Below are 27,464 nucleotides of genomic sequence, written 5' to 3' on the forward strand. Positions count from 1 at the left end.
AAAGAAAGCTCTATTTGTGGAAAAAAAGAGCGTAAATTTTGTTTGGGAGCCACGTCGCACAACTGCGCAATTGTCATTCAAAGTGCGACAGCGCTGAAAACTAAAACTTGGTCTGGGCAGGAAGGGGGTGAAAATGCCCTGTATTGAAGTGGTTAATGACCAATTTAAAAATGTTTATTTTTTCGTGTGTACGTGGCATGAGAGTCATAGCAACCAGCCAATCACAAATCAACTTACAGCAGTTGATTTCCTTAGAGCTGTGTTGGTATATTATATATCATAGCTGCTCACCATCCCATTTTATTAAAAATGGTGTGGAGGCCTCTGGCATGGAGTGGGCACAAGATGGTGGAGGGTTCATCTTCAGCAGCAGGCATAGTGTTCTAGAAGGACAGGAGCGGGAATGGGGACTTGTGATCTTGGTGCCAAATTCTGGCCAGTCTTTAGGCAGACACGGTGCTATAATATGTCCTTCAACCATGGCTTCAATGAAGGGGTACTGGGTCACTTCATAAGGTTGGCAGGAGCCCAGACCTTATCTGTAGTCAAGAAAGAAAGGATCCTCTGCTCCAGGTGTATATGATAACCCAAATGGAACCCTGTAGGAGTGCTAGCCCCGGCCCACCTCCGTAGGATACTTGAAAAAAGAAGAATGGCTGCACATCCAAAGGTTCCAAAATGCCTTTAATTAGAGATCAGCGTGATGACACCAGGGACACCAGAGTTCAGTCACATAGACGCGTTTCACACATACAACCTGTGCTTAATCATTACGTTTCACACATACAACCTGTGCTTAATCATTACGTTTCACACATACAACCTGTGCTTAATCATTACGTTTCACACATACAACCTGTGCTTAATCATTACGTTTCACACATACAACCTGTGCTTAATCATTACGTTTCACACATACAACCTGTGCTTAATCATTACGTTTCACACATACAACCTGTGCTTAATCGTTACCCAGACCTTATCTGTACCCGGGCGTCACAAACTGAAAATGGCATTTCATTTGATTTTAATATTCAGAACAAACTCACCCATCCATCCATGTCTCCATGCTTTATTTTGTTGAGAAATTACTTTCAAATACACCCCCCTCCTCCCCCACCTAGAATTTCTAGAAAAGGCTATCTTGAGTAAGGACAAATAATTCAGATAACATTTACTTAATGGAATTCCTCTGCCCTTAGCTCAGGCATACAATCAGGAGGGTTTGCTCAGCTGAAAAAAGCCCCCCCCCCCTGTCTTGGACAGAGAAAAAAAGCGATTATAAACCTTAGTTTTTTTTTTAACCTCTTGAGCTCCGGAAGGTTTTACCCCCTTCCTAACCAGGCCTTTTTTTTTGCGATACGGCACTGCATTACTTTATTTGACAATTGCGTGGTCGTGCGACACTGTACCCAAATAATATTGTTGTCCTTTTTTTCCCACAAATAGAGCTTTCTTTTGGTGGTATTTGATCACCTCAGCGTTTTTTTTTTTTGCGCTATAAACAAAAAATGCAGAATTTTTGCTTTCTGCTATAAAACATATCCAATAATTATTTTTTTTTTTAATCAAATTTCTCCATTAATTTAGGCCAAAATGTATTCTGCTACATATTTTTGGTTAAAAAAAAATAATAATAAGCGTATATTGATTGGTTTGCGCAAAAGTTATAGCGTCTGCAAAATAGGGGATACATTTTTTTTTACTAATGGTGGCAATCAGCGACTTATAGTGGGACTGCGATATTGCGGCAGACAAATCGCACACTTAACTAACACCTTTTGAGGACCAGTGAATCTAATAGAGTGATTGGTACCAAAAAATATGCACTGTCACTGTACTAATGACACTGGCAGGGAACAGGGCTAACATCGGGGGGTGATCAAAGGGTTAACTGCGTGCCTAAAAAAATGAGAAAGCATTAAGGTGAAAGAACCTTGGAGTTTGAGATGTGCAACAATGCCCATTAATTGATAATGGTATACAACCACTTTAAGGTGGTAGTAAACTCAGTTTTACCACTTGTACCTACAGGTAAGCCTATAGGAAGGTTTACCTGTAGGCAGGGCCACCATCAGGCATGGGCCCCCTGGAGCAGAGAACCAGTGGGGGGTGCTGCCACCTGAAATTGAGAAGCGAGGGGGCTGCCGCCGCGAACTGAGAAGCGGGGGGAACCTTTACAAAAAAAGAAGTAAAGAAAATATATATAAAAAAGGGGGGTTGCCATCCGGGACCTCTGGCCCCTTTAATAATAATAATAAAAAAAGAAACCTCTGGGCCCTTTAATAATAAAAAAAAAAAAATATATATATATATATATATATATATATATATATATATATAAAAAAAATAAACATTTATATAAAAAAAAAGGAGGGTTGCCACCCAGGGCCCTGGGGACCCTTTAATAAAAATAAAAAAATCTATAAACAGAAATAAAAAAATAAACATTTAAAAAAAAAAAAAGGGGGGGTTTACCACATGGGGCCCTGGGAACCTCTGAGCCCTTTAATAAAAAATAATAATAATGAAAAAAAAAAAATATATATATATATATATATATATGTGTATATATAAAAATAAAAGAAATAAAAAAAATATAAAAAAATGTTGCCATCCGGGGCCCTCTGGGCCCTTTAATAATAATAATTATATATATATATATATATATATATATATATATATATATAAAATAAAATAAATAAAAAAATATATAATTTTTTTTTATTATAAAAGAAGGGGATTGTCATCTGGGGCCCTGGGGGACTCTGGGCCCCTGGGGACCTCCAGAGCCCTAAAAAAAAGAAAAGGGGGTTGCCATCCGGGCCCCTTACAGGTGTACTGCCTGTACCCCCCTGATGGCGGCCCTGCCTGTTGGTACTGTGAATATCTCATAAACCTGTATATTTTAGGAGATATTCACACTTCATGCAGCCAGGGATGTCACCAGTACTTGTGCTCTGAAGGTCCGGTATACCGTGCCGGACGTTCAGAGCTCGTGCCATAAACGGTGACATCATCGCGCCCCTGGACACTCATGTAGCCACTGGCAGCTGGTGATAAAACATTTTGGGGGGACGCAAACTAACCCCTCCAGGTCCTTACCTGCAAACAGAACGTCCAGCCTGGGAGCCTCCAACCACGGCTCTCCTGATACCTGGCAGCTTCTGTGTTCCAAATCTTCAGCTTCCTGATTGGCCAGGACGAGAAGCCGGAAATTCGAAAGTGACACAATTCCCCACAACCCTCCCCCACATTTGGTAGGTAGGTTGGTCGGTCGCACACAAGCCCCATCCCCCCCCCCCCCAGTCGCTCTTCGTCAGCACATGCAGCCCTGCACTTACCCCATCCAGGTCCTCCTCATCGGTTTTACCCAGCGTCTCCTCCTTCTCGGTTTTATTGGCAGCCTCCCCTGTGTCTTCTCCTCAGCAGCCAAAACGAACGCTTCTCCTCTTGGCTACTCGGGTCTCAGGACCCGCTTCCTGATTGGCCGGAAGGAGAAACAGGAAGACAATAGCGATATTAATTCTCTATTGTGACACAACTGGGTGGGCTCAGGGCGCACCGGGTGAAAATGGACAGGCGGTCTGTTCACCGACTCTGTCTGTCTCCTCTCAGCACCGCACCGACAAGCAGAGACCCCCGAGCGGACCACCCGTGTGAAAGGACCCGTACACAGAACAGGTACGTATTACATGTTTGTTATTTTAATAAAATAAAGCTTTACAATCATAAGATGCTGTATGTCAGGATATGTGATTATTACATAGAGAGGGCGCACTGTGTACAATGATTGTGGTGCAGGTATACACATGATATTACATAGAGAGGGCGCACTGTGTACAATGATTGTGGTGCAGGTATACACATGATATTACATAGAGAGGGAGCACTGTGTACAATGATTGTGGTGCAGGTATACACATGATATTACATAGAGAGGGAGCACTGTGTACAATGATTATGGTGCAGGTATACACATGATATTACATAGAGAGGGAGCACTGTGTACAATGATTATGGTGCAGGTATACACATGATATTACATAGAGAGGGAGCACTGTGTACAATGATTATGGTGCAGGTATACATGATATTACATAGAGAGGGAGCACTGTGTACAATGATTATGGTGCAGGTATACGTGATATTACATAGCGAGGGAGCACTGTGTACAATGACTATGGTGCAGGTATACACATATTACATAGAGAGGGAGCACTGTGTACAATGATTATGGTGCAGGTATACATGATATTACATAGAGAGGGAGCACTGTGTACAATGATTGTGGTGCAGGTATACACATGATATTACATAGAGAGGGAGCACTGTGTACAATGATTATGGTGCAGGTATACACATGATATTACATAGAGAGGGAGCACTGTGTACAATGATTATGGTGCAGGTATACGTGATATTACATAGAGAGGGCGCACTGTGTACAATGATTATGGTGCAGGTATACGTGATATTACATAGAGAGGGCGCACTGTGTACAATGATTATGGTGCAGGTATACATGATATTACATAGAGAGAGAGCACTGTGTACAATGATTATGGTGCAGGTATACATGATATTACATAGAGAGGGAGCACTGTGTACAATGATTATGGTGCAGGTATACGTGATATTACATAGAGAGGGCGCACTGTGTACAATGATTATGGTGCAGGTATACACATGATATTACATAGAGAGAGAGCACTGTGTACAATGATTATGGTGCAGGTATACATGATATTACATAGAGAGGGAGCACTGTGTACAATGATTATGGTGCAGGTATACGTGATATTACATAGAGAGGGCGCACTGTGTACAATGATTATGGTGCAGGTATACGTGATATTACATAGAGAGGGCGCACTGTGTACAATGATTATAGTGCAGGTATACATGATATTACATAGAGAGGGAGCACTGTGTACAATGATTATGGTGCAGGTATACACATGATATTACATAGAGAGGGAGCACTGTGTACAATGATTATGGTGCAGGTATACATGATATTACATAGAGAGGGAGCACTGTGTACAATGATTATGGTGCAGGTATACACATGATATTACATAGAGAGGGAGCACTGTGTACAATGACTATGGTGCAGGTATACGTGATATTACATAGCGAGGGAGCACTGTGTACAATGACTATGGTGCAGGTATACACATATTACATAGAGAGGGAGCACTGTGTACAATGATTATGGTGCAGGTATACATGATATTACATAGAGAGAGAGCACTGTGTACAATGATTATGGTGCAGGTATACATGATATTACATAGAGAGGGAGCACTGTGTACAATGATTATGGTGCAGGTATACGTGATATTACATAGAGAGGGCGCACTGTGTACAATGATTATGGTGCAGGTATACGTGATATTACATAGAGAGGGCGCACTGTGTACAATGATTATGGTGCAGGTATACATGATATTACATAGAGAGGGAGCACTGTGTACAATGATTATGGTGCAGGTATACACATGATATTACATAGAGAGGGAGCACTGTGTACAATGACTATGGTGCAGGTATACGTGATATTACATAGCGAGGGAGCACTGTGTACAATGACTATGGTGCAGGTATACACATATTACATAGAGAGGGAGCACTGTGTACAATGATTATGGTGCAGGTATACATGATATTACATAGAGAGGGAGCACTGTGTACAATGATTATGGTGCAGGTATACATGATATTACATAGAGAGAGAGCACTGTGTACAATGATTATGGTGCAGGTATACATGATATTACATAGAGAGAGAGCACTGTGTACAATGATTATGGTGCAGGTATACACATGATATTACATAGAGAGGGCGCACTGTGTACAATGATTATGGTGCAGGTATACGTGATATTACATAGAGAGAGAGCACTGTGTACAATGATTATGGTGCAGGTATACATGATATTACATAGAGAGAGAGCACTGTGTACAATGATTATGGTGCAGGTATACGTGATATTACATAGAGAGGGCGCACTGTGTACAATGATTATGGTGCAGGTATACGTGATATTACATAGAGAGGGCGCACTGTGTACAATGATTATGGTGCAGGTATACATGATATTACATAGAGAGAGAGCACTGTGTACAATGATTATGGTGCAGGTATACATGATATTACATAGAGAGGGAGCACTGTGTACAATGACTATGGTGCAGGTATACACATGATATTACATAGAGAGGGCGCACTGTGTACAATGATTGTGGTGCAGGTATACACATGATATTACATAGAGAGGGAGCACTGTGTACAATGACTATGGTGCAGGTATACACATGATATTACATAGAGAGGGCGCACTGTGTACAATGATTATAGTGCAGGTATACGTGATATTACATAGAGAGAGAGCACTGTGTACAATGATTATGGTGCAGGTATACATGATATTACATAGCGAGGGAGCACTGTGTACAATGACTATGGTGCAGGTATACACATGATATTACATCCAGAGCTACAATCACTGCTATGTGGAAGTGGAGTGACCCTTTAACTATGCTAGTCATAGAGCAATGATTTCCAACAAGCCAATCCCGTCCCAGTATTCCAGAGAAGGAAGAAGCACAAGGAGCAAGCTGCTGATCGGCTCTCCCACAATGCTGTGCGGCAGGTAACGGCTCCGGTGACGGTGAAGAGCTCTGCTCCCCCCGGCTGAGATGGAGGACAGTGCGGCGGATCGGGTGATGGAGGAGAAGCTCATCCTTTACCATTGGACTCATTCCTTCACCTCCCAGAAGGTGAGCGCAGCGCGGTACCTCAGCTTCAGCACCTGGACAGCTCAGTGCCGGTCATTCTCCTCCGCCTATCACAGGCCAGGCACAGTACCCGGCCACCCTCCTCCGCCTATCACAGTCCGGGGCTCAGTACCCGGCCGTCCTCCTCCGCCTATCACAGTCCGGGGCTCAGTACCCGGCCGTCCTGCTCCGCCTATCACTGCATGGTGCGGGACACGGATGGAGGAGGCTTGCCTGAGGTACATGGATGATCTGCTAGCCCTGCCCTTGTTTTTTTTCTCCTTTTGTCTCTCTTCCCTTGTTTCTCTCTTGTCATCTCATTTCCTCCCTGGCCAATCACATCGTCTCCTCTCCTTTCATTCACATGGCATCCATTGAGTTGTACTGATCTGCATAGATAGGGGGTCAGTGATAGGGGGTCAGTCATTCTACCTGCAGTCAGGTGATGGGTAGATCGCGCTCCTGTCCCTGCCTTACCAACCTCCAGCATAGGCTTTTTCATCGCAGGCTTAAAACGGTAGTGTACCCAGAAAAAAACCCCAAAAACTATAAGGCAAAGGCATAATGAGCTAGTATGCACTGCATACTAGCTCATTATGAAATACTTACCTTAGAACAAAGCCCCAGTGCCGTCTCCCGGTCACCGCCGAGGGAGCTGACATTTTGTCTCAGCGATTCTTCCAGGTTTGCGTCTCCGGCGCTGCGGGTGGGAGCCCTCCGTTTCGGCAAGTTCCAGCGGGATACGCTGCGCATGCGCATGCGCCACTGACATCAGCGACTGCATGCAAAGTGAATATCTCCTAAACCAGGGTTTGACAAATTTGCTTGGAATCTAGGAGCCAGCTAAAAAAGTTAGGAGCCAGAAAACGCGCCCCGTCCCGACGAGCTTGTGCGCAGAAGCGAACACATACGTAAGTAGCGCCCGTATATGTAAACGGTATTCAAACCACACACGTGAGGTATCGCCGCGATTGGTAGAGCGAGAGCAATAATTCTAGCCCTAGACCTCCTCTGTAACTCAAAACATGCAACCTGTAGAATTTTTTAAATGTCTCCTATGGAGATTTTAAAGGGTAAAAGTTTGTTGGCATTCCACGAGCGGACGCAATTTTGAAGCGTGGCATGTTGGGTATCAATTTACTTGGCGTAACATTATCTTTCACAATATTAAAAAAAATTGGGATAACTTTACTGTTTTATTTTTTAATAAAAAAAAGTGTATTTTTTTTCCCCAAAAAAGTGCGCTTGTAAGACCGCTGTGCAAATACAGCGTGACAGAAAGTATTGCAACGATCGCCATTTTATTCATTAGGGTGTTAGGATAAAAAATATATATAATGTTTGGGGGTTCTAATTAGAGGGAAGAAGATGGCAGTGAAAATAGTGAAAAATTACATTAGAATTGCTGTTTAACTTGTAATGCCAACGGCCACCACCAGATTGTGCCAGCTGACAGAAGCAAGAGCTTGGGACTTCACAAGGCCGCAAAGCCGTGGCCCAAATTACCGGCCGTCACGGGCCCGGGGCCATCACTCGGCGGGGAGGTGGGGGCGCACGGAGCTCCACCCACCGCGCTATCGCGGCGCGCCCGCGGCGGTCGGTAATTGAGGCCGTGACTTCGCGACCTTATAGGCCGCAAAGCCGCTGCCTCAATTACCGGTGGGCATGGGCGCCAGGTCACAATTTCTTGTCGCAATTGTGACCTGGCGCCCGGATATTGTTGACCCCTGTCCTAAACCGTACAGGTTTAGGAGATATTCATTTTACCTACAGGTAACCCATGTGGGTAAGGTTATAGGCTTACCTTTAGGTAAAAATGTGCTAAAGGGGTATACAACCACTTTAAGGTGGTAGTAAACTCAGTCAAAAAGAACCTGCAGGTACCGTGAATATCTCCTAAACCTGTATAGTATAGGAGATATTCACACTTCATGCAGCCAGGGATGTCACCAGTACTTGTGCTCTGAAGGTCCGGTATACCGTGACGGATGTTCAGAGCTTGTGCCATAAACGGTGACATCATTGCGCCCCTGGACACTCATGTAGCCACTGGCAGCTGGTGATAAAACATTTTGGGGGGGCGCAAACTAACCCCTCCAGGTCCTTACTTGCAAACGGAGCGTCCAGCCTGGGAGCCTCCAACCACGGCTCTCCTGATACCTGGCAGCTTCTGTGTCCGGGTGCTCTGTTTCTTAATCTGGGGCTCTGTATGTGTGCCACCCCCCAGTGGCATAGGTGTTCTCCCTCATGGCATTTGAGGGAAAGTTATGCACTTTGATCCAGATTTTTGACAAATAAACTGCCTTTTATCTGGTATTAATAGTAAGGTATTGATTTTCCTATGTACAGTATATACATTGTTTCATTTAGTGTACTCATATATGCTCCTTCAATCAACTCCTGATGAAGTGGATTTTTATCCAAGAAACACGTCGAGATTGTGGGAGCTTTTTGTACAGTAATCGGGCTGTACTGCTACTATACTACTATAGTCGCTGTACATTCATATGTAGAGCGCCAATTGGACATCCAATCATATAGCTCTGTGGAAAGGTTTTGCTGCTTTTATGAAAACAATTTTGTAAAAAATGTTGAAATAATTTTCAAAAATATAGTAATTTGTGCCTTAGAAACTCTGCCATAATTGGGGGTTTTACCCTCTATAATCCTCTGGAATGAGCCCATACTGAATGACAGGAGGACAAAACATCCAGCACAAGTAGAATTGGTATTGGGGCTATGGAACAAATGATTGATTAGGATCGGCAAGTGTTTTTCATTTTGGTGACATCTCTGATTATTTACAGGTGCGACTGGTAATAGCGGAGAAGTGTCTGAAATGTGAAGAACACGATGTCAGCCTACCCTTGAGTGAAAACAATGAGCCCTGGTTTATGCGCCTTAACCCATCAGGAGAGGTTCCAGTCCTTGTTCACGGAGAAAATATCATCTGTGAAGCTACGCAAATTATTGATTATCTGGAACAGACATTTACTGAAGGTAAACCATTGTCTGATGGGTACAATATTAGGGTTATTTCATTACATTTCTTGCTTGTTGCATATTGGAGATCGCATAAAGATACCAAGGATGTTCTAAAGTTAATGGAACTCTGAAAGTGGTTGTAAACCCACTTTTTGGACTTCTACCTATAGGTAAGCCTAGAATAAGTCTTACCTATAGGTAGGGGTGCAACGGATCGAAAAACTCACGGATCGGATCGATCCTCGGATCAGGAGTCACGGATCGGATCATTTTCGGATCAGCAACATTGCCCCCACATTAGTAATACTAGCCACTAGCCAGTAGTTTAACATTGCCCCCACATAGTAATAATAGCCAGTAGTTTAACATTGCCCCCACATGACATTAGTAATAATAGCCAGTAGTATAACATTTTCCCCCACATTAGTAATAATAAATTCAAGGTACATCTATAGCCACTCAGTAGTATAACATTGCCCCCACATATTAGTAATAATAGCCAGTAGTTTTTGCATTGCCCAACAATCATGATTCAACTCACTGTACTTGCAGTCTTGCAGATGCATTCAAAATAGATCGCGGCGCGCGCTCTGGTAGGAATAGCAGAGGGGTGATGACGTCAGCGCGCACCGCCGCCGGGTGTACCAAGATGGCTGACCGCTCCGGAGCTAGGCCGAAGCCGCGGTCTTTCCTAAGGCCACGGCGGAGGTGCGCTCCGCGGATCGCAGTCTGTTGCCGAACCGAACAGGTCGACCCGTTCGGATCGCGGATCGGGCACGATCCGTTGCACCCCTACCTATAGGTAGTGGAAATATTTCCTAAACGTGCGCCGATTAGGAGATATTTCACTTGTAGTCCGTTGTAAATCTCAACGGCGCATGCACGGGGAAGAAACTAAACTAAGTGCCGTTTCTTCCCTAGCCTGTACCGTTAATCGCGGCTCCCGTGCGCATGCGTGGGAGTGACGTCACGCGGCTCCGGCGAATGACAGAGCCGGAGTCCGTGGCCCGGAAGGAAGAGGGGCCAGAAGATGGACACTGCTTACACAGGGGACATCGCTGGATTCTTTTGCAGGTAAGTGGCACATAATGGGCTAGTATGCAATGCATACTAGCCCATTATGCTTTTCATTTGCAGGCTTTGCTGCGAGCAAAAGAGGAAGTAAAACCCTCCCTTGGCCGCCGGGCCAGTAGGAGAGAGTAGCGGAGCCTCGTGCATGTGCAGTAGGGTTCCCAGGGTGAAGTCGTAAGGCTTCACTGCCGGGTTCCCTTACTCGCAATGGAGGCAGCACGCACCCGACAGCTGATGGAAACATCAGCTGCGGTGCCAACATCGCTGGACTGGGGGTAAAAGTTCCCTGTATTGAAGCGTTAAGCTTGTCTAATCCCAAAAACAAAATTTCTTTAGTCTAATAGCTAGATTAATATAGAGCGCCGCAACTTTAAGGCGGCATAGCGTATAATATTTACGCTACGCCGCCTTAAGTCAGAGAGGCAAGTACTGTATTCACAAAGTACTTGCCTCCTAACTTACGGCGGCGTAGCGTAAATGCGGCCGGCGTAAGCGCGCCTAATTCAAATGAGGATGGGGGGGCGTATTTTATGTTAATTACTCGTGACCCGACGTGATTGGCGTTTTTTACGAACGGCGCATGCGCCGTCCGTGTACATATCCCAGTGTGCATTGCTCCAAAGTACGCCGCAAGGACGTATTGGTTTCGACGTGAACGTAAATTACGTCCAGCCCCATTCACGGACGACTTACGCAAACAACGTAAAATTTTCAAATTTCGACGCGGGAACGACGGCCATACTTAACATTGACTACGCCTCCTAGGGGCAGCTTTATCTTTACGCGGCGTATCTCTTACGGAAACGGCGTATCTTTACTGCGACGGGCAAGCGTACGTTCGTGAATCGGTGTATCTAGTCATTTACATATTCTATGCCAAACTCAACGGAAGCGCCACCTAGCGGCCAGCCTAAAAATTACACTTTAAGATACGACGGGTAGGAGACTTACGCCGCTCGTATCTTCGCCTAATTTAAGCGTATCTGGTTTCCAGAATACGCTTAAATTAACGCCGGCGTAGATTTAGAGTTACGACGGCGTATCTACTGATACGCCGGCTTAACTCTCTATGAATCCACCTATAAGTCTATACTCAGGATAACACTACCATCCCTCCTAAACTCCTCCGGCAGTAAAAAAAAAACGTTATCTAAATGCCCGTTTTTCTTTTTGAAAGCCGTGGTCACATGTTCCTCTTGATCATTCTCTTTTCTTTTGTTTACATCTGGTGGGGGTGCTTTTCTGGGTGGGCCGGTGTGACATGGATCTTCTTATTGGAAGTGATATCATTGCAAGGGGCTGGTAGGGGGCTGGCTAGCAAGGGACCATCTGCAGCGCTTGATTGGTGGTGCACCAGCCTCAATAATGGTGCTGATGAGGGACCTAGGCTAAGATAAAAATGCTGCAGGATGGATGGGTGTCAAACTGGCGGCCCTCCAGCTGTTCCGAAACTACAAGTCCCATCATGCCTCTGCCTGTGGGAGTCATGCTTGTAACTGTTAGCCTTGCAATGCCTCATGGGACTTGTAGTTTTGCAACAGCTGGAGGGCCGCCAGTTTGACACCCCTGGATTAGAGGAAAGGAGGAAACTTTAGTATACTGCAGTTTACCAGTCAGATTTTTTTTCCATTACTTTTCTCCTTTTAATCCTCCAAATAATGCAATTCCTGTCTCTAAGTGGCTACACTCACTTATCCATAGACTTTCAACAAGTCTTCCTCTTTTCTTCTCCATTTCATGGTTGTTAATGGGGTTGGTAGTTTGAAACAGATAGTATCGTTTGTGCTTCCAGTTCAGTTCACGGGAAGTGACAAGGACTCTTTCTGTACTAGCTGAAAATGTTCCTAGCCTGAAGAGCACAAATGCAGAAAGAAAACAAATGCAGCCATCGCATATTTTGGCTTGTTGTAAGCTGTAATTGATTACATTATTGTTCTTGGGTTTAGATACAGTGAACGACTTTATATTCATCTGAATGCATTTTTCTGTGTTGTTTGCAGCTAAAACAGCAAGACTAGTTCCAGAAGAAGGAAGTGTGTACTACCTAAGGGTACAACACTACAGAGAACTACTGGACTCCTTGCCCATGGATGCTTATACTCATGGCTGTATCCTACACCCAGAACTTACAGCAGAATCCATGATTCCAGCATATGCCACATCCAGGATTCGCAGTATGTATAGAATGTTTAATATGTATATATTCCCTAATGAGTAATTCTGCTTTTACATAATAAGATATACTCCAAGGCCCGGATTCAGATAGCTTTGCCTATCTTTAGGCGGGCGTAGTGTATCTCAGATACACTACGCCGCCGTAAGTTTGAGCAGCAAGTTGTGTATTCACATACAACTTGCGCTTAAACTTACGGCGGCGCAGTGTAACTGGACCGGTGTAAGCCCGCCTAATTCAAAATAGGCTGGTTGGGGGGCGTGTACTATGTAAAATAGTACTGACCCCACGTTTTTGACGTTTTCAACAAACGGCGCATGCTCCAAATGATGTTGGCAAAACGTCATGCTTTCGACGTGAACGTAAATTACGTCCAGCCGTATTCGCGAACGACTTACGCAAACGACGTAAAAATTACAAATTTCGTCGCGGGAACGACGGCCATACTTAACATTAGCTACGCCTCATATAGCAGGGGTAACTATACGCCGGAAAAAGCCGAACGCAAACGACGTAAAAAAAAAAGCGCCGGGCGGTCGTTCGTTTCTGAATCGACGTAAATAGTAATTTGCATATTCCTTGCGTAAACAAACGGAAGCGCCACCTAGTGGCCAGCGTGAAATTGCAGCCTAAGATACGATGGTGTAAGGCCTCGTACACCATCCGTGGACCAGTTTCTGCGGACATGTCCGACCGTGTGTAGGGCCTACCGGACAGTTTTCCGGCCTAGCGGACAGGTTTCCAGCGGACAAAAGTTTCTTAGCATGCTCCGATGGTTAGTACACCTAACCATCGGACCGAAATCCCCCGCATGCGTCGAAGTGATTCGACGCATGCGTGGAAGCATTGAACTTCCTGGGTCGCGCACGTCGCCGCGTCATCGTCGCCGCCACGTCACCGCGTTTTCTGTCCGCGGGGATTTTGGTCTGATGGTGTGTACACACATCAGACCAAAATCTGCCAGCAGACATGTCCGATGAAAACAGTCCGCGGACCGTTTTCATCGGACATGTCCGGTCGTGTGTACGAGGCCTAAGACACTTACACCTGTCGGATCTTAGGGATATCTATGCGTAACTGATTCTATGAATCAGGCGCATAGATAAGACGGCCGGACTCAGAGATACAACGGCGTATCAGGAGATATGCCGTCGTATCTCCTATCTGAATCTGGGCCCATATCAACAAACAGGACAGATATGGTGAGCTCTCCTGTGGGTTGTTCAGGCTTAATCATCTTTGACTTACATCCCAACTCTGGGCAGATATGAATGCAGCCCTGTAATCAATAATGCATTATAAGCTGTATTTTTTAAGTGCAAGCAGTGTAAGTGTCTGAATTTGGCCTGGTATCAGCCTCTCTGTACAGTTGGGCTCTTTCTATACATGGAAGATGCCACTGTATTTATTTGAATAATAAAACAAATCGAAGTACCTTTTTTTCTTAATCGATACACAGCTGTCACATTACTCACATCATTCCCAGCCTGTCTGCAGGGAAACATAAGCAGGAGGAGCTTCTGGTCCTATGCTACTGGTCACATGTTCAAAAAAAGAAAAAAAAATACTTTGGAATACAGAGTAAAAATAAATAATTAATAGCAATAAACTGTTTTAAATCGTCATACAAATATATACAGTAAAACCTTGGATTGCGAGCATAATTCGTTCTGGAAACATGCTTGTAATCCAAAGCACTTGTATATCAAAGCACATTTCTTCATAAGAAATAATGGAAACTCAAATGATTGGTTCCACAACCATTTCTTCATAAGTCCTTCAGTTTATAGTCCATATAAAAAGATTATAGCAATGTGATAGGTTGTGTAACCATAAAATGTTCATCCACAAATGGAAGCCTCCCCAAGGGGATTAGAAGCTAAATTCAGCAGGAGCTACAGAGTATAAAAGAGAAGAAAGGAGTCCCTAAGTGTAGCAATATGTTGCTAAATGTTGTACCTTCTTAAAATGTAACCATATTGCTACACTTAGAGGCGCCTCTCTTCTCTATTCTAATCAGTTGTGACATTACACTACTTGTATATCAAGTCAAAATTGATTTAAAAACTTTGCTTGTCTTGCAAAACACTCTCAAACCAAGGTTTTACTGTATTTGAAATTAAATCGTTATTATTTTTTGGCAATAGCATGGTGTGGGCGGATTTTTTGCCAGTCACAGGCCATGTCACGCCCCTCCAGCCTATGTCAAAGAATAACAGGGAGGAAAAGCCTCCATCAATCAAGAGGTAATATCCAATCATCTCTATTGTGTTTATCTGGTTAGTAAACATGAAGGAGGAGGGAGGGGGGAGTGGGCTGTCATCTACCATTGTGTATACAGCCACTTGTGTGATTCCATAGTCACATGGGCTGCTCAGACGTGATAGGGAAGAAATGCTCAGGGTAGAAAATACACTGAAAACTGAACATGTGCCCTAGCTGCCAACACTGCTCTGCAAAATGCCCAACTGCAGTGGGAACATGGACAGGAGGGGGGGAGAGAACAGCAGGATCAGCCAGTTTTTTTGCAGAATACAGAAAACAATTTGCATAGTGACTGAGTGAGTATGAACAACATGCAATAAACCATTTATTTCGAGTTTTTAATGATGTGAGTTATTGACTGTTTAACTTGCTCATGCAAACTCTTTAGATGCAGAATAAATAATTGTTATATCCTTATGTTAGCAGCTTATCAGCAAATATGCATTGGTTGTGAACAGCATCATCTGCCTCACTCTTGCTATGGGTATTACCCCAGCATCTCATTGGGGTTCCCTTTGATGCTTACTATTGTTACGTCTTACCAACTGCTAAGAATGTCTTGGTAATTTACAGACTATTGGGGTTTTCAGGACAATGACCCGAAATCCTTTGATAAAGCACGCAGGCTGCTAAGGATACTTTGAACATTTTCTAAACAATATGCCATTGCTGTGCTCTTTAGGTATGTAGGAGGCAGCAAATGTGGGGGACACAGATATGCAAAACTAGCAGTAATGGGTTACATCCCTCACCCTATGATACTACACTTTGCAAAAGGTATCCAATCACGTGCAAGGAAAATAAAAAATTGCATTTTTGCTTGCACATGATTGGATAATGGAAGTCAGAAGAGCTTCAGCTCATCTACTAAGAGATCAACTGCACTTTGAAAAGTGCACAGTCTATTTGCCAGTCTAAATCAACCCCTATATTTAGAATTTTATACCGTAAGACACCTTTCACACTGGGGTGTTTTTCGGGTGTTATTCGAGAGTTTTTCAGGTTCTTTGGCGTTAAAAAAGCGCCTGTAAAGCACCTGAAAGAAGCCTCATCTGCAATCCCAATGTGAAAGCCCCGAGTGCTTTCAGAGCCCTTTTACACTGCCAACCCCCCCGAAAAACGCTGGTAAAGCGACGCTAAGACCTCTTTCACACCGGGGTGTTTTTCAGGCGCTTTGGTGTTAAAAAAGCTCCCTCAATGGGAAGCGCTGCAAAGAAGCTGCTTGCAGGACTTTTTTTGACGCCCTGCCAGCGCAGCGCCTCAGTGTGAAAGCACTCTGGCTTTCACATTGGGATTGCAGATGCAGCTTCTTTCAGGCGCTTTAACGTTAAGACCCCTTTTACACTGGAGTGTTTTTTAGGCGCTTTAGTGTGAAAGCACTTGGCTTTCACATTGGGATTGCAGATGCAGCTTCTTTGACACTGGGAGCTTTTTTCAGGCACTTTAGCGTTAAAAAAAGCGCCTGTAAAGCGCCTGAAAGAAGCTGCATCTGCAATCCCAATGTGAAAGCCTGAGTGCTGTCACACTAAAGCACCTGAAAAAACGCCCCAGTGTGAAAGGGGTCTGAAAGCACTCAGGCTTTCACATTGGGATTGCAGATCAGGCTTCTCTCAGGCGCTTTACAGTTTTTTTTAATGCCAAAGTGCCCGAAAAAACGCCCCAGTGTGAAAGGGGTCTTAGGGTGAAATCTGTTATATATGAAACCATTTAGTTTCCTTTCTCATGCTGTTATGGAGTTATTTATTGTATTTTCTATCCAAATATATTTTTGTATAGCTCAAATTGGAAGCACTGAGTCCGAACTCAAGAAACTTGCCCAAGAAAATCCAGATCTTGAAGATGCTTACATTGCAAAACAGAAACGCCTAAAAGTAAGTCCCATCAAAAGGGCTGTAAATGTCTTTACCTAGTATGTCTTTTACATAGTATTGGTATTACCTTTAGACACATAATGCTTGCAGTGTACCTGTCGCCAGTAGGAACATCATTGTCTGAGGACCTGCTGATCAATATCCACCCAACCATGTCCCCAACCACAGAGACAGCATTTTTAAATGTTGTTATTATATTAGACTATTATAGCAACAATAAAACACTAAGGTGAAAAAAAATGTGCAGTTAAATAACTGCTTAAGGACCGCCCCACGTATATATACTGCGGCAGGGCGGCCCTTAAACGCAAAATCACGTACCTGTACGTGATCTCTTCTTTGGCTCTGGGGTGCGCACACGCATTGCCCGGATCCCTGCTCCCACTGTGCTTGGACACAGCAGGAGACAATCAGTGGGTCCAGCTGACGTGATGTCCGCCTCCGGCGGCTCTTAAGGGGAACAACGTACCCATACGCTGTTTTGTGCAGCTGTGCCATTCTGCCAACGTATATTGGCGTGAGCCAGTTGGCAAGTGGTTAAAGATCCTGGAGAAATTTGACATGCTATATTTAAATCTAAATTTGTGGTCTTAGAATCGTTTTTTTATTCTTTATTATACACTCATCAGGTACATGTCAGAGACTGGCTGTATCTATTTAAACATAAAGCCTATGTCATTTTGATGTCACTAATTAAAGGGATGAGTTGCATGGATGGAGCACTAATGATGTAAAAAATTTAGTAATCCGCATCAGCCAATTAGATTGTATTTTCCCAAAGTTAGGGTAGTTAAAGTATAACTTAACCAATTCAGCCCCAAGCCTCTTTTTGACACTTGTTGTTTACAAGTTAAAATCATATTTTTTGCTAGAAAATTACTTAGAACCCCCAAACATTATGATTTTTTTTTCTATCACCCTAGAGAATAAAATGGCGGTCATTGCAATACTTTCTGTCACACCGTATTTGCGCAGCGGTCTTAGGAGCACACTTAAAAAAAAATACACAGTAAAGTTAGCCCAATTGTTTTTATATTGTGAAAGATAATGTTATGCTGAGTAAATTGATACCCAACATGTCACGCTTCAAAATTGCGCCCGCTTGTGGAATGGCGACATACTTTTACCCTTATAAATCTCCATAGGCGATGTTTAAAAATGTGTACAGGTTACCAGTTTTGAGTTACAGAGGAGGTCCAGGGCTAGAATTATTGCTCTTGCTCTAACGATCGCTGCGACACCTCACATGTGTGGTTTAAACACAGTTTTTATATGCGGGTGCTTCTGCGCACATACGTGAGTAGGGATGGGGCGCTTTAAATTTGTTTATTTTCTTATTTATTTTACTTTTTCTTTTTTTTAAACAGTCTTTTAAAAAATTATATTTGGGTCACTTTTATTCCTATTTCAAGGAATGTAAACATCTCTTTTAATAGAAACATGACAGGACCTCTTAAATATGAGATCTGGGGTAAAAAAGACCTCAAATCTCATATTTACATGGTGGAAGGGGGGTGAGGTTTTTTATTGCTGTCTGTACCCCTGTTAAGGAGATTCACCTCTCTATTTGTCCTGTTTATCATTATTACTGAACGTGAAAGTAAAAGAAAATCCCAAATTTGGGGTTTTCCCAGAAAAGTAATAGGGGAGAAATCTTCCAATGGGGTCACTAGTTCTGGTGACATGGGGTTCCCCAAGGAATTCCCTTAATTTTTAGGGATTTCCTCTCACTTCCTGTTTGGCTTTGGGACAGGAAGTGAAGGGAGATCTCTGCAATGAGACACAGATGACAAAACAAATATCTGATGGGGGTTATGACCAATGGCTGCCGGTGCTAAACATTTTGGGGCAGATCCACGTACAACGACGCATCTGTATGCCGGGCGCAGCGTATCTAAGATACACTACGCCGCCGTAACTTATTTATTTTATTTTGAATCCACAAAGAATTTGCGCCGTAAGTTACGGCGGCGTAGTGTATCTCTGGCGGCGTAAGGGTGCGGAATTCAAATGGATGTATTGGGGGCGTGTTTTATGTAAATACGTTGTGACCCGACGCGGATTTCGACGGAAACGCCACCTAGCTGGCCGCCGAAAAATTGCATCTAAGATCCGACAGCGTAGTAAGACGTACGCCTGTCGGATCGATCCCAGATGCCGTCGTATCTTATGACGATGCGGGAAATTTAAAATTACGCCGGCGTATCAATAGATACGCCAGCGTAATCCTTTTGTGGATCTGCCCCTTTGGGAGGGGGGCGGCAAACAAACCCCACCCAGGTACGCCCACACTCAGCCTCTCCACGGTGACAGTCTCCCCCCGCACTTACCCCTTCAAAGCTTCCTCGCCTTCTCCTCCTCGCCAACCCGATACGCCTCCTGTTCTGATTGATAATTCGTCATAGTTGGGTAGGTTCTGTCCCCTGAGCCCAACCTTTTTCAAGCCCATTAGAGCCCCGTGCTCTAATCATGTGGTTTGAAAAAAAAATACTTGAATAATAAATACATATAAATAATTATAACAAATAATATAATGATAATAAAACTTTAATCACTTGTCCACCGGAGGACGTCATATGACGTCCTCGACTTTGTGCGGTGATATCTGAATGATGCCTGAATCGAGCAAGGATACACCGCTCGATCACACAGCAGAGAGGCATCGCAGGATCCAGGGGCAAGGTAAGTAAACCCTGCCTGTGGACACTGCAAGGCGATCCAGAGTCTGGCTCGGGGTTACCGCTTTTGGTCCTGAAATTCCTGAGCCAGACTCGGGATTACCGCTCAGGGGGTTAAGCCTTTCTTCGGCTGCTAGCAGGGGTTAAAAGCGCCCTGCTAGCGGCCAAAAATAGCCTCTGAAACTAGCGGTGCATTACCGCTAACCAGGGGCGGACTGACAACTCATGGGGCCCCCTGGGCAATAGAAGATTATGAGGCCCCCGGTCTTACAGATGGCCGCCATGCCAGGAGGCAGTGCAGGCAGTGCAGCTAAAATCTCAGGATTTTCACATCAAAAGCATGTCAGTTTCGGACACATCAGGGACAGATGTAAAAAAAAAAACACAGATTTTTACATACTGTCCCTGGTTTTACTGAGCCTGGCAACCCTGATGGGGCCCCCTAGTGTCATGGGGCCCTCGGGCAGTGCCCGAGTGACTCAATGGTCAGTCCGCCCCTGCCGCTAACGGACCCGCCGCCCCAGTGTGAAAGAGGTCTTAGTTACAGGTTTAGAGATGCAGTTTTCTAACTGACCCTAATTCCCCCTAACCCTGTCTCGTCCTTTCTTTTCCTACAAAAGCATCATTATAATGACACTATGGGGTTGATTTACTAAAGGCAAATAGACTGTGCACTTTAGAAGGTGCAGTTGCTCCAGAGCTTATTAACCTCCCTGGCGGTATGATTCTTTCAGAAAAAAGATGCTGAAAGCGGTACCATTATTTGCAAGGAAATTTGGCGTTTTATACTGTAGGTCTGTAATTCTTAGGAATAACTCACTTAAATCTGACCAAACAAGAGTCTAGTAGGCATCCCGGGTATGACATTTTTTTAAAAACAAAATTATAAATTATAATATAATAAATAATTATAAATAATTATAACAAATAATAATATAATTCTAATAAAATTATTCAATAATGTAATCAACTCAAAATCACTGAAATGTGCTCAGTTGCAGAATTGTCGCTGTCATTACTTTTATTGTTTTATGATGAATTTCCCCACAAATCGCTATCGCACAATTCTGCAAGTGATTATAATTTATTATCGCTGTTTTCTAGCTGATCTAAAACCATTTTTGACATAAAGGGACACTTTTGGTTGCTATGGACAATCTACAGTTTGCAGGCAGAAAGAACAGTTTTTATTATATAAAATGACATGCAGGGCACTGGACAGACCACTAGGGACAAGGGGGTGTGTATTTTTTACATACAGTACTGTAATCTATAAGATTACAGTATACTGTATGTAATGTGTTTGTTTACGTTTTTGAATTTGGCGCCGTTCTCCGCTCCCGTGTGTCGTAACATCGCAGGGAACGGAGATCGGCGGCACACAGGAGGACGCTGTGTGAATCGAGCGAGGTCCCGCTAGCTCACACAGCGCGGTGGCATCGCTGGATCCAGGACAAGGTAAGTAACTTTGTCTGCTGCTGCAGCGAGGCAAGCCCGAGTCTGACTCGGGGTTACTGCTTTTGGTATGAATATCTCACCCCGAGTCAGACTTGGGAATACCACCAGGGGGGTTAAATGAGGGAGAACGCTGCTGACTTCCATCATCCAATCATGTACAAGCAAAAATGCATTTTTTTTACATTTTCCTTGCATGTGATTGGGTACTCTTTATGAAGTGAAGCTTTACCTCATTTACTAAGCTCTGGAGCAACTGTATAGTCTATTTTCCTTTAGTAAATAGGCCCCTTTGAACCCTACATTTATAGGGAGGGGGAAGCATGCTTATCAAAAAGCAATCACTATGTAAAATGCTGAAGTCAGATCAGTACATGATGAATTCTAATTTGTGGATATAACTATGCAAATTCTGCTGCAAATAATTAGATTCCATATATTGCTGGCAGACAGAGGATTTATATTCAATCATCAGAATGCATTACCATATGATGCGTTAACACCATATTTAATGTGCTTGTCTTTGTAGAGCAAATTGATGGAACATGATAATATAAAATACCTGACAAAAATACTGGATGAGCTGGAAAAAGTCCTGGATCAAGTTGAAGTGGAGTTAGAGAGACGGATTGAAGAAAGTCCAGGTCAGTGCAGCGTGGGTAAATGTGTCATTACAAATGTAGGAACTGCACACAGCCAATCAGATTCCAGCAGATGTTTTCTGATTGTTCACTGTGGTAACACAACAGCTTTTCTTTATCCAGTAAGGTCCTTTCACGAGGTGCCGCTCCATTCCTTTCAGCATGTCAGTTTTGTGACATCTGTGCCCTTTCAGTTTGTGTTCACATTTTACCAGCAGACTCTGATAGACCCAACACATTTGTGACCGTTAACATCTGGCTACCTCCGATTTGTCACATTCAGGTCCGAAAAAAAGCAATAGAACGCCTACCTTTTCCATTTATTTTCCAGACCCTGACAGACTGAAGCCTCGTACACACGACAGAGGAACTCGACGGGCGAAACACATCGTTTTGCTCGTCGAGTTCCTTGTTAGGCTGTCGAGGAACTCGACAAGGCAAGTTTCTCCATTCCCGTCGAGGAAATAGAGAACATGTTCTCTTTTTGGCTCGTCGAGTTTCTCGACAGTTTCCTCGACGAAAATGTACACAAGTTTCTTGCTGGTTTTTGCCGAGAAACTCGGTCGTGTGTACGAGGCTTAAGGCAAAAAAAAGAGAACCTGCGCTCTTTTTTCTCGTCGAGATTCTTGTCGGCCTGTTTCCCGACGAGAAACCAGAGAGTGTGTATACTTACCTGTCGCCGTGGAAACCCGCGCATGCGCGAAATGACTTTGACGCATGCGCGGTAGCTTCCACGGCATAGGTAAGGTGAAGCAAGATGGCGGCGACAGCATTGAATGTGACGAGCGCATGCTCGTCGTATGTGATGACGTCACCGCGTTCTTTCCTTTCAAGAGAACCTCGGGCGGCAAGAGATTCTTGCCGAGAATCTCGTCAGGGAAAACGTTTTTTTCCTGACAAGATTCTTGCCCGTGTGTACAGGGCCTTAGGCCTCGTACACACGACCGAGGAACTCGGCGGGTGAAACACAACGTTTTCCTCGTCGAGTTCCTTGTTAGGCTGTCAAGGATCTCGGCGAGCCAAATTTCTCCATTGCCGTTGAGGAAAAAGAAGACATGCTCTCTTTTTGGCTCGACAAGTTCCTCGACAGTTTCCTTGTCGAAAAGTGTACACACGACCGGTTTCCCTCGGCAAAAAAAAAAACCAGCAAGTTTCTTGCTGATTTTTGCAGAGAAACTCGGTTGTGTGTACGAGGCCTTAGGCTGTCGAGGAACTCGACGTGCCAATTTTCTCCATTCCCGTCGAGGAAATAGAGAACATGCTCTCTTTTTGGCTCGTCGAGTTCCTCGACAGTTTCCTCGTCAAAAAATGTACACACGACTGGTTTCCTCGGTGTGTACGAGGCATTAAAGTTAGGTGGAAAGACAGTGGACACAATCAAAATTGTTTATATTTAACCTAATAGTTAATCCATATCAACCCTAATCAGGGTGGATATAAAGCAATGATTGAAAAAAAAAAAAAATCACATTTATTTAATTTAAATCGATTTTGTTGATTTTTATCAAATGTATTTAAAAAAAATGCTTTTGGAGTAAAAATCTATCTAAAGATAGTTTTCTATTTAAGATACATTAATAGATACATTAATAGTTTATTCAGCATGAAATGGAGCTTAGTTATGTAGCATGAGGCTGTATATTCTGCAATATTATTATATTATATTATTTTTTTAACTCATTCAATGAATCCAAGCTGAGATAACATGTACTACATTGATGCATTCACACAATTTCACAGTAAACATGAGATAAACCAAAGTTCAGGAATATTCCTTTATCCCGTTGTTTTGCAAATCTATGTACACTACAAACTGTATGATTGAATCGTTTCTGATATCGCTGTTTTACTAACCTGACAGCTCATTATTCTAACTAGAAAATTTTGTTTACAAATATTAAAGATTCCAACTACCAGCAAGAATAAGTTCTTACATTTAAAGAGCACCTGTCATTTCAGATCCATCACGGCAGCGCCTGTTAGCGGGCATCCACTCACCTGCTGCCCCCATGTCCCTCACAAGTGTGGTGTCACTGCCTCATCACCAGCTGTCCCATTAAATTGTATAGAACTGTCGGTGAGTCAACAGCAGGTCAGAGGAGGAGCTGCTGCAGGACAAACAGTTGCTCTTTAAAAATTATTATTTAAATCTAGTTGATTTAAATCAAGCTTTTTACTAGTGATTTAAATCAAATCCACCCTGACCCTAATGCTCTTATTCACATGACTGTTCCGATCAGGTCCACCTATCAGTTTTTCAGCCTCAGCTCTGTTCTTGTGTGCTGTGTGGAGGGCGTGAACCTTTCCTCCAATCAGCTCTCCGACCTCTCCTCACAAAGCTTTGCAGAGTGTGACTTCAGCTCTCTGCCTCCTTTTTTCTTAAGGCTCAGACAAGCTTTATAAATTCTGCACTGTGATCAGGTGTAGAGAACAGAAGACTGCAGATTAACAGGTGCAATTTATGTAGGAGGATTTGTTTAATCTCTGTGTATCACCCAAGGCCAGTCATTTCACTAGGTATATGTAAGGGTTTACAACCACTTTAAGTCAGAAGACAAAGAAAAGATACTACCTGGTTTAACCACTTCAGCCCCGGAAGAATTTACCCCCTTCCTTACCAGAGCCCTTTTTGCGATTCGGCACGGCGTCGCTTTAACTGACAATTGTGCGGTCGTGCGACGTGGCTCCCAAACAAAATTGACATCCTTTTTTCCCACAAATAGAGCTTTATTTTGGTGATATTTGATCACCTCTGCAGTTTTTATTTTTTGCGCTATAAACAAAAATATAGCGACAATTTCGAAAAAAATTTAATATTTTTTACTTTTTGCTATAATAGATATCCCCCCAAAAAATCTATAAAAATTATTTTTTTCCTTAGTTTAGGCCGATACGTATTCTTCTACATATTTTTGGTAAAACAAAATGGAATAAGCGTATATTGATTGGTCTGTACAAAGGTTATAGCGTCTACAAAATAGGGGATAGTTTTATTGCATTTTTTTTTTTTTTTACTAGTAATGGCAGCGATCAGCGATTTTTATTGTGACCGTGACATTGTGGGGCGGACATATCGGACACTTTTGACACATTTTTGGGACCATTCACATTTATACAGCGATTAGTGCTATAAAACTGCACTGTTTACTGTATAAATGTGACTGGCAGGGAAGGGGTTAACACTAGGGGGCGCTGAAGGGGTTAAATGTATTACCCAATGTGTGATTCTAACTGTAGGGGGAGGGGACTCACAAGGGGAGGAGACCGATGCGTGTTCCTCTGTACTGGGAACACACATCGCTCTCCTCACCTGACAGGGCCGTGAATCTGTGTGTTTACACACACAGATCCACAGTCCTGCCGTGATTGCGGGCCGCCAGGCCCGCGCACCGGGTCACATGCGATGCAGAGTGCGCGCGCTCCCTCCAGATGGCCAGGAAGCCCGGGACGTCATATGACGTCCACCCAGGATGGGAGATTTCATCTGTGGACGTCATATGAAAATGGGTGGTAGGAAAGTGGTTAATGATCCTTAAAGCGGAGGTCCGGTTTAAAAAAAATAGGAATTAAAAGTCAGCAGCTACTAAGGCTGCTTTCACATTGGGCAGCGGAGGTGCGGTGATGGTATAGCCACGCTATTTTTAGCGCCGATATACCGTCGTATTTACCGCGATATTCGGGTAGCGGCCGAAAAAGGGTTAATACCGCCCGCATTGCGGTATTACAGTGTTTCCCATTGATTTCAATGGGAAGGCGCGGTATAGGAGCGGTAAACACCCGTTCCTATACCGCTCCAAAGATGCAGCTAGCAGGACTTTTGGAGCGGTCCTGCTACCGCACCGCTTCAGTGTGAAAGCCTTCGGGCTTTTACATTGAAGCCTGCAGGGCATGATTTTTTCATGCGGTATAGCAGTGCTATTTTTAGCGCTGTACCGCATGAAAAACGCCTCAATGTGAAAGGGGTCTTACACTGTAGCTGCTGACTTTTATAAAGGAGACTTACCTGTCCCCAGGGGCGGACTGACCATTGGGACTCTCGGGCACTGCCCGAGGGCCCCATGCCACTAGGGGGCCCCATCAGGGTTGCCAGGCTCAATAAAACCAGAGACAGTATGTATAAATCTGTGTTTTTTTTTTTTTTTACATCTGTCCCTGATATGTCCAAAACTGACATGCTTTTGATGTGAAAATCCTGAGATTGTAGCTGCCCTGCCTATGCAATGCCTCCTGGCGTGGTGGCCATCTGTAAGCCCGGGGGCCCCATGAGTTGTCAGTCCACCCCTGCCTGTCCCTACTGCGCATGCGCGAGCCGCGCGGCGCGACTTGAATGGGTGATGTCTCCTGGGACACACTCAAGGTCTCAGAAGACATTGCTCCCCCATTCCCCAGGAGGCAGCCGAGGAGGAGAAGAAAGAAGACGGACCGCAGATCAGGAAGTGGCAGATTAGGACGATCTGCCTAGCAACAGGCACTTCAGGTATGTATAAAAATATTTTTTTTGCAGCATTTTTGATTATTTTTTTTTTAATGGTGGAGCTCCGCTTTGGTAAATATTTTACAACTTGTCAGGCTGGATTCCCCTAACCATATGGATGAAGATGAGGTATATTTATCCATAAAACTGTCAACCTCTTTCCAATCAAACCAACCAATAGGAATTCTCCATCGTGTTTGTTATGCTTACATGCTACACAAGATTCATTAACAGATTGTCTCTTATTTCCCTTGGCTGTAGAGGAAGGCACGAGTAATGACTCCTGGCTCTGTGGACAGTTCTTCAGCCTGGCAGATGTATCGTTAGCTGTCACTCTCCACCGGCTGAAGTTCCTAGGATTTGCTAGAAGAAACTGGGGCAATGGCAAGCGTCCTCATCTAGAGGCGTATTACCAACGCATTCTGCAGAGAAAGACTTTCAATCAAGTTCTGGGAAATGTCAACAATATTTTAATCTCCGCTGTCCTGCCGACTGCGTTCCGCGTGGCAAGAAAACGAGCGCCCTCCATTCTTGGTTCTTCTTTGATGATGGGGTTACTGGCCGGGGCCGGGTACATCATCTTCATATGCATTAGAAAAAGACTGTTTAATGTCTTCACCTCAGTTAGGGCTAAAAACTTTTTTTAGTTCTTTGTAAGGATGTGAATACGGATATCAGTTTAATATGTTATCACCACTGCTAATGAACGTACAAGAGGGTGAAATATGGGAAGCGATAATAGTCAGTGTATGTTTAGAACTGCCCAGCTAGGCGCATATCTCAAGTATGAAACTGTGATGAAATATATTGCACCATAATAAATGGATAAATATTCATGGAGTATATTTTTAATTGATATGTCAAAATGTGCTCAATTGTATTGAATAGATGTGATCACGTATCTAAAAATATTTATTTATCAGTTGGTTTGATGAAGATTTGGGGGTGGCAAAAATGCGCAGTTGAGCCACATTTTTGTCTCCCGACAACCCCCCCACCCCCCCTAGCGGCAATAGGCAGCGGATGGGGGTATTTTCATGCCGTGGTCGCAATGATTCACTTCACATC

The 27,464-nt window shown here is 43.7% G+C and overlaps 1 protein-coding gene across 2 annotated transcripts; it reads left to right on the top strand.

Moving 5' to 3' along the window:
* Window positions 1–6,585: 6,585 nt before the first annotated feature.
* GDAP1 (ganglioside induced differentiation associated protein 1) lies at window positions 6,586–27,230 on the top strand. 2 transcript variants are annotated; one of them, XM_040354443.1, is made up of 6 exons: window positions 6,586–6,786; window positions 9,591–9,783; window positions 12,840–13,013; window positions 17,054–17,148; window positions 21,811–21,925; window positions 26,658–27,230. In XM_040354443.1, the coding sequence occupies exons 1-6, from the start codon at window positions 6,706–6,708 to the stop codon at window positions 27,041–27,043; spliced, it is 1,044 nt and encodes a 347-aa protein (XP_040210377.1). In that variant the 5' UTR covers window positions 6,586–6,705; the 3' UTR covers window positions 27,044–27,230. The 2 variants fall into 2 exon arrangements, with proteins under 2 accessions (XP_040210377.1, XP_040210378.1); XM_040354444.1 differs by lacking the exon at window positions 6,586–6,786 and adding an exon at window positions 7,002–7,022.
* The last annotated feature ends 234 nt before the right edge of the window (window positions 27,231–27,464 follow it).

The sequence above is a fragment of the Rana temporaria genome, chromosome 5 (genome assembly GCF_905171775.1).
Source record: "Rana temporaria chromosome 5, aRanTem1.1, whole genome shotgun sequence".
NCBI lineage: Eukaryota > Metazoa > Chordata > Amphibia > Anura > Ranidae > Rana > Rana temporaria.